This window comes from Protopterus annectens, chromosome 2.part0, assembly GCF_019279795.1.
Source record: "Protopterus annectens isolate FY-2018-M chromosome 2.part0, PAN1.0, whole genome shotgun sequence".
Classification (NCBI taxonomy): Eukaryota; Metazoa; Chordata; order Ceratodontiformes; family Protopteridae; genus Protopterus; species Protopterus annectens.
In genome coordinates this window covers 738,061,385-738,075,731 of record NC_056728.1, presented here as the reverse complement: position 1 = coordinate 738,075,731, position 14,347 = coordinate 738,061,385, and the positions used below count along the sequence as shown (strand labels likewise).

At 43.2% G+C, this 14,347-nt stretch overlaps 1 protein-coding gene across 1 annotated transcript in view; it reads left to right on the top strand.

Moving 5' to 3' along the window:
* Positions 1-14,347, top strand: part of MANBA (mannosidase beta) — an 894,686-nt gene that overhangs the window by 179,956 nt on the left and 700,383 nt on the right. The window contains exon 6 of the mRNA XM_044061058.1: positions 6,643-6,818. Coding sequence (XP_043916993.1) covers positions 6,643-6,818 — 176 coding nt within the window. The remainder of the gene's footprint in view (positions 1-6,642; positions 6,819-14,347) is intronic.

Here is a 14,347-nt window from a genome sequence, read left to right as displayed (position 1 = left end):
GAGGCTTCTTGCAGAGCAGCTCCCACTGGTTCTGTTATTAGAAGACATGCTTGGCTCAGGGAACAGCTCCTTTCTGAACCTGTCAAATCTAAATTATTGGATGTACCTTTGCACAAGGACAGTCTTTTTGGTAGCAAAGCAGAAGAGGTGTTGAAAAAGTTGGAGGATAAGGCCAAATCTATGCAAACTGTTAAGGACTTTCTGCAAGTTCAGTCTCCTCATTTTAGTAGGCATTACTCTTCTAAGAATTGGACTTTTCCTGACCCTAGTAAACAGGGTTGCACTAGGCCTAGGGGTTACAGGTCTTCCAGGGGACAGATTTCCACCCCTCAAAAGGCTAAGCACTGGCAGGCTTCCTCTTCAGAATTGGGAAGTTCTAAGCAAACTTCCCAAAGCAAGCATTCCCAATGACTCCGGCCTTCCCCTGCCTGCCTCTGCGGGCCCAGGGTTTCCTTTGGGGGGAAGGTTAGCTATTTTTGCAGATGTCTGGTACACCATCACAGATGACAAATGGGTGCTCAAAATAGTATTCAAAGGCTACAAGTTCTCCTTTCACAACTTCCCTGTCCTCTAAGGATACCCAGATATTCCCCCACTTCACAGGGCAGAAGTAGAAAAACAAGTGTCTTTGCTAAACCTGAGAGCAATATAGCCAGTTCCTGCACCACAGATAGGCCAGGGTTTCTACTCAAGACTTTCACTGGTTCCCATAAAATGGGGCATCTGGCACCCTATTCTGGATTTGTCCATTCTAAACACTTTTCTGGTGATTCCCAAGTTCAAAATAATCACTCTTCAGCAGTTGCTACCAATGCTGGCCAAGGATTCCTGGCTGGTGACTTTGGATCTCAAAGAAGCTTATCTGCACATCCCAATAAGGGAAAGCTGCAGGCAGTTCCTTCGCTTCAGGGCAGGGAACAGGCACTTCCAATTCTCTCCACTGCCATGCCTAGCTCCAGTCATTGCTTTTTGCAGGCAAAGAATCATTTAAATTTACCCTTGCTTGGACGATTGTCTTATTAAGGCAAACTCTCCAGAGCAACTTCTAAAGGATTTGGACTTTGTAAAGTCCATTCATTGGGAAAACTACTCTGGTACCAACTCCTTTTCCCAACAGTTCTTGGAATTCATAAATTCCAACGCCCTGGATCAACTAATCCATTGTCCCACCAGGGGCTCCAATATCCTAGACCTGGTCATTACCAACATGGGAGATAGATGTTCCACACCAGTGGTCACCCCCTCATTGGTCAGGTCTGACCATAAGCAAATCACCCTTGACATCCACATCCCACCCCCACCCCCCAGTAAGGAAATCTCCTTAAAAAACTTCTCCAAAGCCAACTTCAAGCTACTGAAGTCAGAAGTGACAAACTTCACAACACCCACTCAGATGGGATCTGGAAGTTCGACTGCGGAATCCTACACTAAGGCACTGTACGAGCACATCCACTCATGCATGAATCACGCCATCCCAAATAGAACCAAGATGCTCTTCTCCAAAAAGAGGAAGCCATTCTGGTGGTCCCCTGCTTATAAACAAACTATTCAACAGAAGGAAGAAACTGTTGCAAAAAAGAGGAAACTCCCAGGATGCAAAAAACTCCCTCACCAGCCTCAGTAAGAAGCTGAGATCCCTCATAAAATCCTCATAAGCTAGTTACGAAAATAAAATTGCCAAAGATTCCAAAGACAACCACAAGGCATTCTATAGTTATGTCAAGAATCTAAATGGCAATGCTCAGATCTGCTCTGAGTTGCAACAGAATGGCATTAAATATACTGTCCCAAGGATATTGCCAATATCCTGGCAGATCGATTTAGTGCCACCTTCACCCCACTCTCACCCCCTAAAGGGCCCATCTCAATACCAAAAGACTGCCAAATTCCGATAATCACGGCCACACAGGTAGAAACCGCACTCTCCAAAGCTAAGAATACAGCATCCATGGGACCAGATGACATCCCAGGCTGTGTACTACATGACCTACAAAATGAACTGGCACCTCACCTAAGTGTGATGTTTAATCATAACCTCACCTCAGGCTTCGTGCCCACTGAGTGGCGCACAGCTACAGTTATCCCGCTCCACAAGGGAGGCTCCACCTTGGATCCCGGGAACTACCGTCCCATCAATCTGACAAGCCTGATTTGCAAGGGCATGGAACGCATTATCGTGGAACTTATAAACAAAGACATTGGCAACCTTCAAACACTAGACCCCACCCAGTTTGGGTTTGTGGAGGGCCGATCTTGTCTCCTGAATCTGATTGACTTCTTTGAATCAGTCTCCAGAGCTGTGGACGAGGGTAAGGCAAGTCCACACAGCCTATCTGGACCTTGCCAAGGCCTTTGACACCATCCCCCACTCTGGAATCATAGATAAACTTGCTAAGCTGGGCATAAATCCCTACGTCACTCGATGGGTTGCTTACTGACAGAACCCAGACAGTAAAAGTAGCTGACTCCAAATCCAGCTCCAGACAAGTGACAAGTGGAGTACCTCAGGGTTCAGTCCTGGGACCACTCTTGTTTGGCATCTACTTCTCTGAAGTACAGGCCAACACTAAGGGACTCTGGCTAACAAAGTTTGCAGATGACTGCAAACTGGGAGCCATTATTGAATCCCCAAATGATATGGATATTCTACAAAAGGGCCTTACAGAAACAGATGCCTGGTGCCAGAGCCATGGGCTCAAGCTTAATGCCAAGAAATGTATAGTTATCCCCTTTGCTTTGGAAAAAAACATGTACCCATGAATTACCACATAGGTGGCAGGACACTAAACATCGAAAGTGTGATGAGAGACTTAGGGACACAGGTGGACAGTGGTCTCACTTTCGATAACCACATTGCCACAACAGTCAGGAAATCCTTCTATGTGGCACACCTCATCACTAAAGGCTTTTCATCCAGAAAAAAAGGAGGTCATTGTCCCACTGTATTCATCCCTCATTAGACCCATTATAGAGTATAATGCCCCGTTTGGTATGTACCTCACAAGACATCTGCAACAGCTTGAAAGGACACAGAAATACCTCACGAAAAGAATCACAGGCCTAAAGTAGATGCCATATACTGACAGTCTAAAAAAACTCCAGTTATACTCTGTGGCATATCGTCTACTCAGAGGCGATCTCTGCTTAACATACAAGGCCATGTCAAACCCTGAGCTGTTGGACATGCTCCACTTAAAGAAATCCCAATCCCTCAGAGCCACATGCTCCAGGGATCTAAACCTTGTCATTACAATAAGCAAAACATGCTGGAGGGATAGTTTCCTGACCCAGAGACTCCCCATACTTTGGAATAGACTGCTCATACATATCAAGCAGAGCGCCTCTTTGGCCCTCTTCAAAAAGAACCTTGATGATTGGATGGGAGATAGGAATTTCACCCCGGGGATCATGTCAGTCGCCCTGCAAGACAGGGGCCTGGAGAAGTAAATATTGTGGGAAGAAATATCCAGGGAATTGTTATGGCTAGGCTTGCATAGGCCCTCGGGCAGATAGCCTAGTACCAACCTATGAACCTATAAGAACCTTCTCACCTCTTTGGGCTACACTGTCAATGAAAATAAGATGGTATTCCTCCCTCAAGAGAAACAAATGGATCTTTTGAATTATTTCAAGAATTTGGCAAGCATGACCCAGCTCGCAAGGCAGTTCCTGCAAGCCCTGGGATTCATGGCTTCATGTATTCTGATGATTCCATATACCACACTGCATATGAGGAAAATACAATGGTACCTCAAAAACCTTTGGTGTCAACACACACAGGATTTAGACTTGATACTTCCTCTGATTCCCTGCCTGCAGACAGAGTTCCTTTGGTGGGCAACGGCCTGTGCACAGAACAAAGGCGTGCCTTTCTGTCCATGTCCTGCCAGCCAGACTCTCACCACAGATGCCTTGGACTACACTTGGGGAGCATATCTAGAGGGCAGATGCATTCAGGGGACTTGGAACTATCAACAGGTTCATTTGCACATAAATCTGAAGGAATTGATGGCAGTTCAGCAGGCCTTGATGGCTTTCAAGTATTTCTCTCTCCTGGTACTCTTCTAGTCAGGACAGACAATACTACAGTGATGTGGTACATCAACAAGCAGGGAGGGACTCACTTTTACCCCCTGTGCAGACAAAGCATGATTCTATGGTCCATAGCAGCTTCCATGGGCATTCATCTGATAGCGCACTTTCTTCCAGGAAGGCTCAACACCTTAGCAGACGGGTTGAGCAGGCAGGTCCTGCATCCTCATGAGTGGCAACTAAACAAGACAATCTTCTATCGCATCACTCAGCATTGGGGCATTCCTCAGGTGGATCTCTTCTCATCTCCAACCACCAACCACCTTCTTCCCACCTTTTGCACCAGGGATCATCACGACAAGGCTTGGAAAGTGGATGCTCTGTCCTTCCCCTGGACACAGCTCTCGATCTATGCATTCCCTCCTCTGCCTCTTCTTCTCAGAGTGCTGTTAAAGATAAGGGATGAAAAACCAAGGGCCATCATCATAGCTCCAAACTGGCCCAGGCAACACTGGTATCCATTATTTCGCAGTCTCTCCCAGTCTCAGCCTTGGCATTTTCCCCTGATACTAGATCTCTTGGTTCAGGAGGGGGGACAAATTACGCATCCTCATCTTCAGACTCTGCATTTGGCAGCCTGGCTCATAATTTAAACCTTTCCCAACAGGTGGTTGAGGTCCTTCGTGAGGCCAGGAGGCCTAGCAGTAGGAAATCTTATGCAGATAAGTGGAAAAGATTTTCCATTTGGATGCAGACTAGAGGGAAAGACGCTTCTCAACCTACTGTTCCTCTTATTCTTGACTATCTGGCAGGCTTGCTTAATGGTGGACTTTCCTTTTCTTCTATCAAGATTCATGCTTCAGCTATTTCTGCTTACTGTTCCTTTGAGCAACCCATTTTCTCTCATTCCTTGATGAAACAGTTCCTCAGGGGAGCTAGCAATTTAAAGCCTCCCAGAAGGGCACCTACTCCTGCTTGGGATCTTAATTTTGTACTTGAGAAACTTACTCTGTCTCCTTTGAACCAGCTGCCTCAGCAGATTTGAAGTTTCTCTCCTGGAAAACTGCCTTTCTCTTGGCTATTACTTCAGCTAGAAGAGTTTCTGAGCTGCAGGCCATAATGGCAGTAGAGCCTTTTATCATCTTCCATGTGAATCGGGTTTCTCTTCAAACTAATCCCTCCTTTATGCCCAAGTTGGTTTCTAGCCTGACTCTTAACCAGTCTATCCACCTGCCTACCTTCTTTCCTAATCCTCAGAATAAAGGGGAGAGGTTACTGCATTCCCTGGATGTGTATAGACAGCTTAGATTTTACCTGGACAGGACTAAAACTTTTCGGAAGTCGGATCAGTTGTTGGTCAATTTTGCTCCTGGAGCTCAAGGCAAAGCTATTTCTAAACAGACTATTTCTAAGTAGATTGCTCATTGTATTCACTTTTGTTACTTACAGCATGGCAAGATTCCTCCACAGAGTGTTATGACCCATTCTACTAGAGCAGCCTCTACCTCAACAGCTTTTTTAAGAGGTGTACCTACTAGGGACATCTTGGAAGCAGCTACCTGAACTTCTGTCCACACTTTCACTAAACATTACAATTTACCCTTGTTTTCTAAGTCCAGGGCTGGTTTTGCCACTGCAGTGTGGCAGGGCATCCTTACCCAACCCTTAAACAGTGGGTTTTCCTCCTCCCTTTTATTTTTTTCCTGGGCTTTGGGAATCGACCCATTTTGTAAGGACTGCAACAGTGAAACACGATGAACATAGTACAGTTGTGTACACTTCCATAAATGTAGATGTTTGAGTGTATTCGCTGTTGCAGTCCTGGTTCCCCACCCCCCTTCCATCCCCCCTTTTTTCCTAGGGCACAAACTGGATTTTTCTTTTCCTGGTCTAACCTTTTTTGGGGGGCTCCTGACAGTTGAGGCAAGAAAAACTGAGGAAATTGTCAGCTGCCTTCCTTTGTACCTGACGTCAGGCTTAATCTGAAGGCAGCTGACGTCATATACCAAGGACTTTGGTATTCTGGCCAACTGTGGGCTACCGGGAGCCGGATAACCCATTTTGTAAAGACTGCAACAGTGAATACACTCGAGCATCTACATTTATGGTAAGTGTACACAACTGTATTTTATTCATGGTGAAATTATGTAACGCTATTATAAGGAGGATTCAGACAGGAAGTCAGAATTCCTGGAGCAATGAAATGTCATAGTGGTGAGGCAGTTCTCACATGCATTCCTACATAGGTACGTTAAATGTGTGTCAGGGCACCATGAGTCTTCCTTTATCACAAGGAGGAGCCAACTAGTGAACTAGAGGTCCATATTCTCTTGCCATTAGGAAAGGAGAAGAGCCATTACAATGCCCTTTCATGTAGCTGGGTGCCACTGGTGCTCCTGCCGTTGCACTGCACCTCCTAATCAAGGTGATAATATGCTAATTCTGTGACTGTGTCTTGAGGACATTCCAGCATGATGGCAGTAAGAAGGTTGTAATCTCAAGTTTACAAAGCAAAAAGGGAAGATATTTAGTTGTAGTTCATACAGTGGAACTTCAAATAAGGGGTGTCATTCATAGAATAAATAATTGTTACCTCTTTTTTTGTTATAGTGAAGAATGATCATCAGTGGGGTCTGGAAATTGAAGCCTTTTTTGAAGTAGTCTGTTCTGAATCTGTTGATAGTAATGCCACAATTAGCATTCCAGAGCTTAAGACAAAAGAAACCCAAAAGATTAAGCTTTTGCCTGGAGAGAGCAGTAGTGTGTTGCGGGTAACTGTTGACAAGGTGAGTTAAATGTATTCGATAAGCAAATGTTAAGTATGCTATGTTTTTTGCATGCATTGTCATCTAAGTAAATTGTTCTACTAACTGCTGTTTTAACAGGCCACCCTAAACTGAAGAAATCATGAGATGCAGTGAGTTAAGTTTGTGATATTAATTTTGTGCATGGGGACACTCATGTTTACCTGCATGCGTATATTGAGTGGAATAACTCATGTGCATGAAATTTAAGCTCACCTTTTATTGTGGTACTGCCTCATTAATGTACAGATTCATCAAAGGCACTGTGTGAAACAGATGACTCTTGGTTTTATGCCTCTCAATTGCAAGGTGTTTTCAGTTTGAAGTAGTATTAAAATAGCTTAGCTTTCAGGTGCTGTGATTTTACATACAGCTATGATTTGTGTTCTTAAATTTAGTATTGTTTCTCCTAGATTTACAATTTTTCTTCATAAAGGCTGCCTTGTTTAAGGGTCCAAGCATTATTTATAAACTGTATCAAGCCAGTACAGAAATTCAGTAGAAAATTGAAGTTGCAATTTTTCCTAACTGTCCACAGTTTACATCTCATTCCTTTCGCAGAATCTACAGTCTTTCAATTTCCATTGTCATTTAACAAAATGTTATGGTGATTTGCTCTATGCTTGGTGTTGTCATTCGTGACTGTGTGTTTGGATTTTTGATCACATGAATGTTGAGTTAAAACAGGCACTCATACAATTTCATTGACAAAACAAAATCATTACAAAGCATAAAATAAATGTATTGTCTGGCTGATTGCAGACTACAGTTCACTAAATTATTTTATTAATGTATTTTAACAAGTTTGACATACAATTTGTTTAAGATGGGGTAGTTGAATGACTGCGTAATAGGTTTGTGTTGCACTGCTTGACACTGATATTTGAAATCTTGTGTTAAGATTGTTGTGCAATACATTTAAGCAAAATACAGGCTGAAAGTATGTACATCCTAGAAGAGCTGTGATCTTATCAATACAAACAGCATTTGATATAAAGCGCTATTAGAACATAGCAGGGTTGAGAGCCCACAGTTTTCCACTATTCATGCAAAATATTTCCATATTTTTGAAACCACTTTCATTGAAACATACACCATCAGTGAAATAATTGTTCCCCTTTAACTGACACTTCTGCTGTTGTACCATTGGGCATTATTGTGTATTTCAAGTACAACACTTTTTCCAGGATTTGACAATGTTCAACCTTTAAAAAGAAACTCTGCAATAGTAAACAGTAAAAACAGTATAAAAACTGTATGACTTGTCATTGCCAATCATACTGAACTGACATAGGGTAACCTACATACTGCAGTTTCCTTCAGTATTAAGTACTAATACTCTCTATTGATTCTAACCACTGAATTCAACATAAGCATTTGTTTTCAGACCATTATCCCCTTCCATCCCTTGGCAACAAGGCCTAAGCAGTTGAAAGATTCTGCATTAAACTATCTGTTTTCCAAATTTGGGGGGGGGGGGGGCTTGTTTCCACCAATTCCTAGTTATTACCTTTTCCTTAGGGGGGGTTATCAGTTAATCAAGCTCCTTTTCATGTTTGTTCCAATGTGTTCCCTCTGTAATATCTAATAAGTATGCACCTTATTATTAGCACGACTCACCTAGCAGTACTCCATCTAACCATTCTTGAATCTGTGCCTTAAGATCTCTCAACCTGTAGCATTCACAAAAGATGTGTAACCAAGGAAGCTCCATTGCACACCTGTTTGGAATATAAAAAATATTTGTAAACTCATTTCTGGGCAAAATTCTTAACTTTGTGAAAAAGTAGAGTAAATTGCAGGAATATATTCAATCTACCACTGTGTGTTCACCAGAGTCTTAACTAATATTCTTGTATCGATAGTTTTAAATTCTTGTCTATCCAAATCCTTTATCTCATTTAAGATGTTTATATTTTAGTAACTAAGCTGATAAGGGTGACTCCAGAGCTCTATTCTCCTGCAAAACCTTCCTCCATCCCAGAGGTTTCTTGCGTAATGGTAGATCCTCTACCAAAGCTCTGTACTCTCCTTAGATGTATATGTACTAAGTAATACCTATGGTCCAAATGATATGTCTGTTGAAAACTCACCCTGGTTACAAAAGCTGCAGCCTCTTCCAGTTGTTCCTAGCTTTATATATATATATATATATATATATATATATATATATATATATATATATATATATATATATATTTGTTTCCCCACACATTGTAGACTGTGAACATGCCTGTTTTCATTTTAAAATCATGTTTTAATTTGCACCAGTAATCCTCACCATGTCTGCATTTTCAGCTTTGCCACCACCCAGCTGTTAGCTTTGGAGATCACTCCCAAATTCCTGGAAGGTTAGCTACTCTCCATTGTCATAAAGCTATCCAGGATCCTCCCCAAGGGGAATAGCATTGCTTTTGTTACCTCCTTGCATCTGCCTGTTATTGAGTGTGCACGCCAAGGGTGCAGACAAGGGACTCCCAACACCTTGATTTTTTGGCAATAATACTCTTTTCCAACACACTACATGATCCTCATGCCCCAGCAAAAGACTTGAGATAAAAGAAACAAATTTTAATTTATTGACACAATAGCTTACCACCTTGCAATAGAAAAATGGAATTAGAATTCCATTCTAGACATATAAATCTCCGGATTGCCAGAATTCCAGAGTGCTAGGATAATTCTTTCTCTTTACTTCAGTATCAAAATAATTTCTGAAATTTTTCATAGGTAGGTACTAGGCTATCGGCCCAAGGGCCTACGTAAGCCTAGCCAGCAAGGTAACATAGCTTACGCCACCCAAGAAAGTTATTTTCATGTGCCACTGTCCAGAAGTGATCCCCGGGGTGTATTTCCTATTTCCCATCTACTCATCAAGATTTTTCTTGAAGAGTGCTAATGAAGAACTTTGCTTGACATAGATGGGTAGCTTGTTGCAGAGTATAGGAAGTCTGTGGGACAGGAATCTATCCCTCCAGCATGTTCCGTTTATTGTGGTGACAAGGTTTAGGTCCCTAGAGTGTGTAGCTCGGAGGGATTGGGGTTTCTTTAGGTGTAGCATGTCCAACAGCTCTGGGTTTGACATAGCTTTATATGTTAGGCAGAGATCACCTCTGAGTAGGTGATATGCTGGAGTGAAGCTGGAGTTTTTTGTGGCGATCAGTGTAGGGCATTTGTTTGAGGCCAATAATCCTCTTTGTGAGGTACTTCTGTGGCCTTTCCAGCTGCTGCAGATGTCTTGTGAGGTACATTCCAAAAGGGGCGTTATACTCTATAATGGGTCTAATGAGTGACGAGTAGAGGGCAACAATGACCTCTTTTTTCCTGGATGAGAACCCTTTTATGATGAGGTGTGCCATGAAGAAGGACTTCCTGACTACTGTGGCGATGTGACTATCAAAGGACAGACTACTGTCCACCTAGGTCCCAAGGTCTCTTATCATACATTCGGTGTTAAGTAGATTGCTGCCTATGTGGTAGTTCATGGGTACAGAGTTTTTACCAAAGGGGATGACACTACACTTTTTGGCATTGAGCTTGAGGCCATGGCTCTGACACCAGGCATCTGTCTCAGTGAGGCCCTTCTGTAGGATGTCCACATCATTTGGGGACTTGACTATGGCTCCTAGTTTGCAGTCATCTGCAATCTTCGTCAACCAGAGGCCTTCTGTGTTAGCCTGTACTTCAGAGAAGTAGACACCAAACAGGAGAGGTCCCAGGAAGGAACCCTGTGGCACTCCACTTGTCACTGTCTTGAGGTCAGATTTGGAGTCTGCAACTTTTACAGTGTGGGTTCTGTCAGTGAGCCATTTGGCAACTCCTCCTGTGACGTAGGGATTTATACCTAGTTTAGTGAGTTTAGCCATAATTCCAGAATGGGGGATGGTGTTGAAAGCCTTGGCAAGGTCAAGATAGGCTGTGTGAACCACCTTACCCTCATCCACGGCTTTGGTGACTGCCTCAAAGAAGTCAATTAGGTTCAGGAGGCATGATCTGCCTTTCACAAACCCGAACTGGGTGGGATCCAGAGTTTGGAGGTTACCAATGTCTTTATTCAGAACGATAGGTAAAAATGTTTCATGCTAGAGGAACATTAATACTGTTCACTCATTTTGTATCTGTTCGCAGAATTAAAAGAGGGCAGTTTGAGTATCATGCCCAGCTCTAAATCTGTAGTGGCATGGGGAGAAGATTTGTTTATTTATTTTTTGATCACCGAGTGAGTGGACTGTCCAGGAAACCTTTTTAGTCACTACCGTGGCTCCAAGGCAAATGTTGGTTAACTATATCAAAGTATAAATTGGTTACATTGAAACTACAATAAGACGCGCAGACAGTTTAGAATATAGCAATTTATATTTATAAATCACAGTACTGGGCAGCCAGAAGAACATAATTTATGCAGCATAGATGTATGTTTAAGAAATTTGTAATACTGTATAATATGAATAGTGATGTGAAAGGAAAGTGGTTTAGTAATAAGGCATGTTTGTGTCGTGTACAGTCTTCATAGATTTATTGATTTCATAGATATTCCAAGGCCACTGAGTGTAATGACCATTCCCGCCTTGCCAGTACACTCTCATGCCGCACCTTCTTTCTCCAGTAGGGCCATACACGTCAATCCTGGAGTAAATTCATGGCTTTCCATCCAGTCATGTAGGTTATATTTAAAGGAAAACAGTGAATTGCACTGCTTAACATGCAGCTGAAATTATTCCTGAGGCCTAAGAAATGCTGGGTTTTAAATCCCACCACCAAGTTTTATTTATCTGTTGGTGAAAATGTAGTTCCCTGGTTCGAGTATTGGTGTGCATATTGCACTTGGGGAGAAACAGGTTCAGGACAGTCTGAGGCTGGTTTCTCCCTCTCTCTCCAGATTGACTGTGATCTCTGTGTGCTTAGGGAAATTGTACTTTACTGTGTGTGTACTTGTCATCCTCCCAATGTGCACATCCCTCACTGATGTTAGTGGTGAGGATTGACGCTCCTTGATGGCCAGTGCAGGGGCGTCGCATATTAATTGGTGGCAGTCGTGGGATAGCCACATCACGTATTAATTGGCTTGTAGTGGTGTGGATATTGAATTCCTGTAGCTTGTATACAGTGATCACTGAATGTACTTATACTCTTAATCAGCTACACAGTGAACATTCAGAGTTCATATCACAATTGTTTTATTTTTTTCGTCTGGATTAAAGAAACTTGAGCTAGAGGCCAAGCATTTAGAAATAGAGGCAGGAGAGAAACTGAGGCGTGTAGAGATTGAGGAAAATGAGAAACTGCTACACCTGGAAGCTGAGGAGAAGGAGAGGCAGAGGTAACATAAAAAGGAGACGCTGACTCTTTGCCAGAGTCATGGAGGTAATGGGGAAAGGAGTAAACAAACCCCAGAAGCAACAAAGGTAATTTCTTCCACAATTTACAAAGGGGGATAATTTTGATAGTTTCATCCATATGTTTGAGGTGGTATGTAAACAGTATAATGTTCACCAAGGGCTCTGGGTACGGTTCCTGACCCCCTTACTCCATAGTAAAGCTGTAACTGTTCTGTCCAAACTGTCTGATAATGACTGTCTAAATTATAATGTTGTAAAGAATTGTTTACTAGAATTTTTTAGGCTAACATCTGAGGCTTATAGAAAAAAGTTTTGTGAGCATAGACGCAAGGCAGATGAACGTGTGTGTGAATATGTTGCTGAACTAAGCACTTATTTTCATACAAGGGTGAGTGGATGGCAGATCGCCACTTTTGAATTGCTGGCAGACGTTTTGGTGAGGGAATAAGCCCTTAGCGCTTTATCTGAGGCCGTGAGGAACTTGTTATCTGAAAGACAACACACTACTCTACATGAGTTGGGGAAGAAGGGAGACCTATACCTAGCAAGCAGTGCATCCCTGCACAGGAAAGGGACCCCCAATGCAGCTCATGGGTCTAAGGGAACCAACGGTGGGCAGCCCACACTGCCTCAACAGAATCTGCTAGTAGCAGGGGAAGCCATTAGTCCAGGTACACATCCAGGACCTAGGGTTAAATGTTTTAAATGCAACCAGTGGGGCCATGTAGCATATTAGTTATCCATGGAGGCAAGGTGGGGAACAAAAGGTGGGAGAGCCAGTAAGTGGGAATGACAAAATGCCAACGGTAGGTTGTCTTGAGACAGCAAGTGTACCAAACTGCCACAAGAGGTTATATCCTATCTTAGTGAATAACAGAGAGACCATTGCTAAGAGAGAGAGAGAGCCTCTGACATAACCATTGTGAAGCCTGCAATGGATACAAAGGAGCACTACTTGCCTGAACATTCTACTCCAGTCAGAGCTTTAGGAGGGACCCCATTCTAAATACCTTTGGCCAGGGCTCACCTTGACTGGGAGGGTGGAAAAGAAAGACAGCAAGTAGGCGTGTTTGAGGATATCCCTGCTGATGTTCTGATAGGGAATGATTTTGATAATGCAGTACCATGTGTTCATGCAGTTACACGCAGTCAGGCATGGATACAAGCATGTGGATCTGGTAGCCTGGGGGAGACCCAGACCACACACTTGCAGCCAGGACTGGTGAGATGGTTACTTCAGGGAGAAGGCTACCCTGTAGCAATGAGACTGAAGAGGAGCCACAGCTGCTTGTGGGTACTGATGTTCCCTTGGACAAAGTGACTGCAAGAGCCGAGGTGAGTAGTAGTACCCAGGCTGACAGTGAGGCACAGCTGTCAGAGGATACCAGACTTCCTGTGGAAGGGGATCTGGGAAGAGTTACTAGAGAGAGTTGAGATTGGCTCAGCTCTCAGACCCTACATTACAAGGCCTGAGGGAGGTAGTTAGTGAGGCACCTGATTCTCAAGGGAAGGGGGAAGCTGTATACTGGGACAAAGGATTACTGTATGGAGTGTGGACTTACGAGGGAGGGCTAGAGGGTGAGAGAATACAGAATACAGCAGTCGTTAGTACCCAGAGCCTACCATCTGGCACTTCTAGCCATAGCCTATGATATCCCCTTTGCAGGTCATATGGGCATAAAATGTACAAAGAGATGTATTATGCAGAACTTTTATTGGCTTTGGATTTCCAAAGATATAACAGGGGGTGCTGCAGGACCTCTGAGCAGTGCCAAAAGGTAGGCAAGGCAGGAGACCAGGTGAAAGCTCCTTTGATGCCTTTGCCTGTGATTGAGGAGCCATTTCAGAGGTAGCTATGGATATTGTGGGTCCTCTGAGTACCCTAAGTTCCACAGGGAAAAAGTATATCCTAGTGGTAGTAGATTATGCTACCAGATACCCCAAAGCAGTAGTTCTGTTCTCCATTGAGGCAAAAAGGTGGAAAATGCTTTGTTAGATATTTTCAGCAGGGTAGGTTTCTCAAAATAAATACTGAATGACAGAGCTGCCAATTTCATGTCAGACATGCTGGCTTGTCTGTGGAAGTATTGTGGGGTGAAGCACCTGAAGACCACCCCCTACCATCCCCAGACTAATGGTCTTGTTGAGAGTTTACATTCAAGACCATGCTAG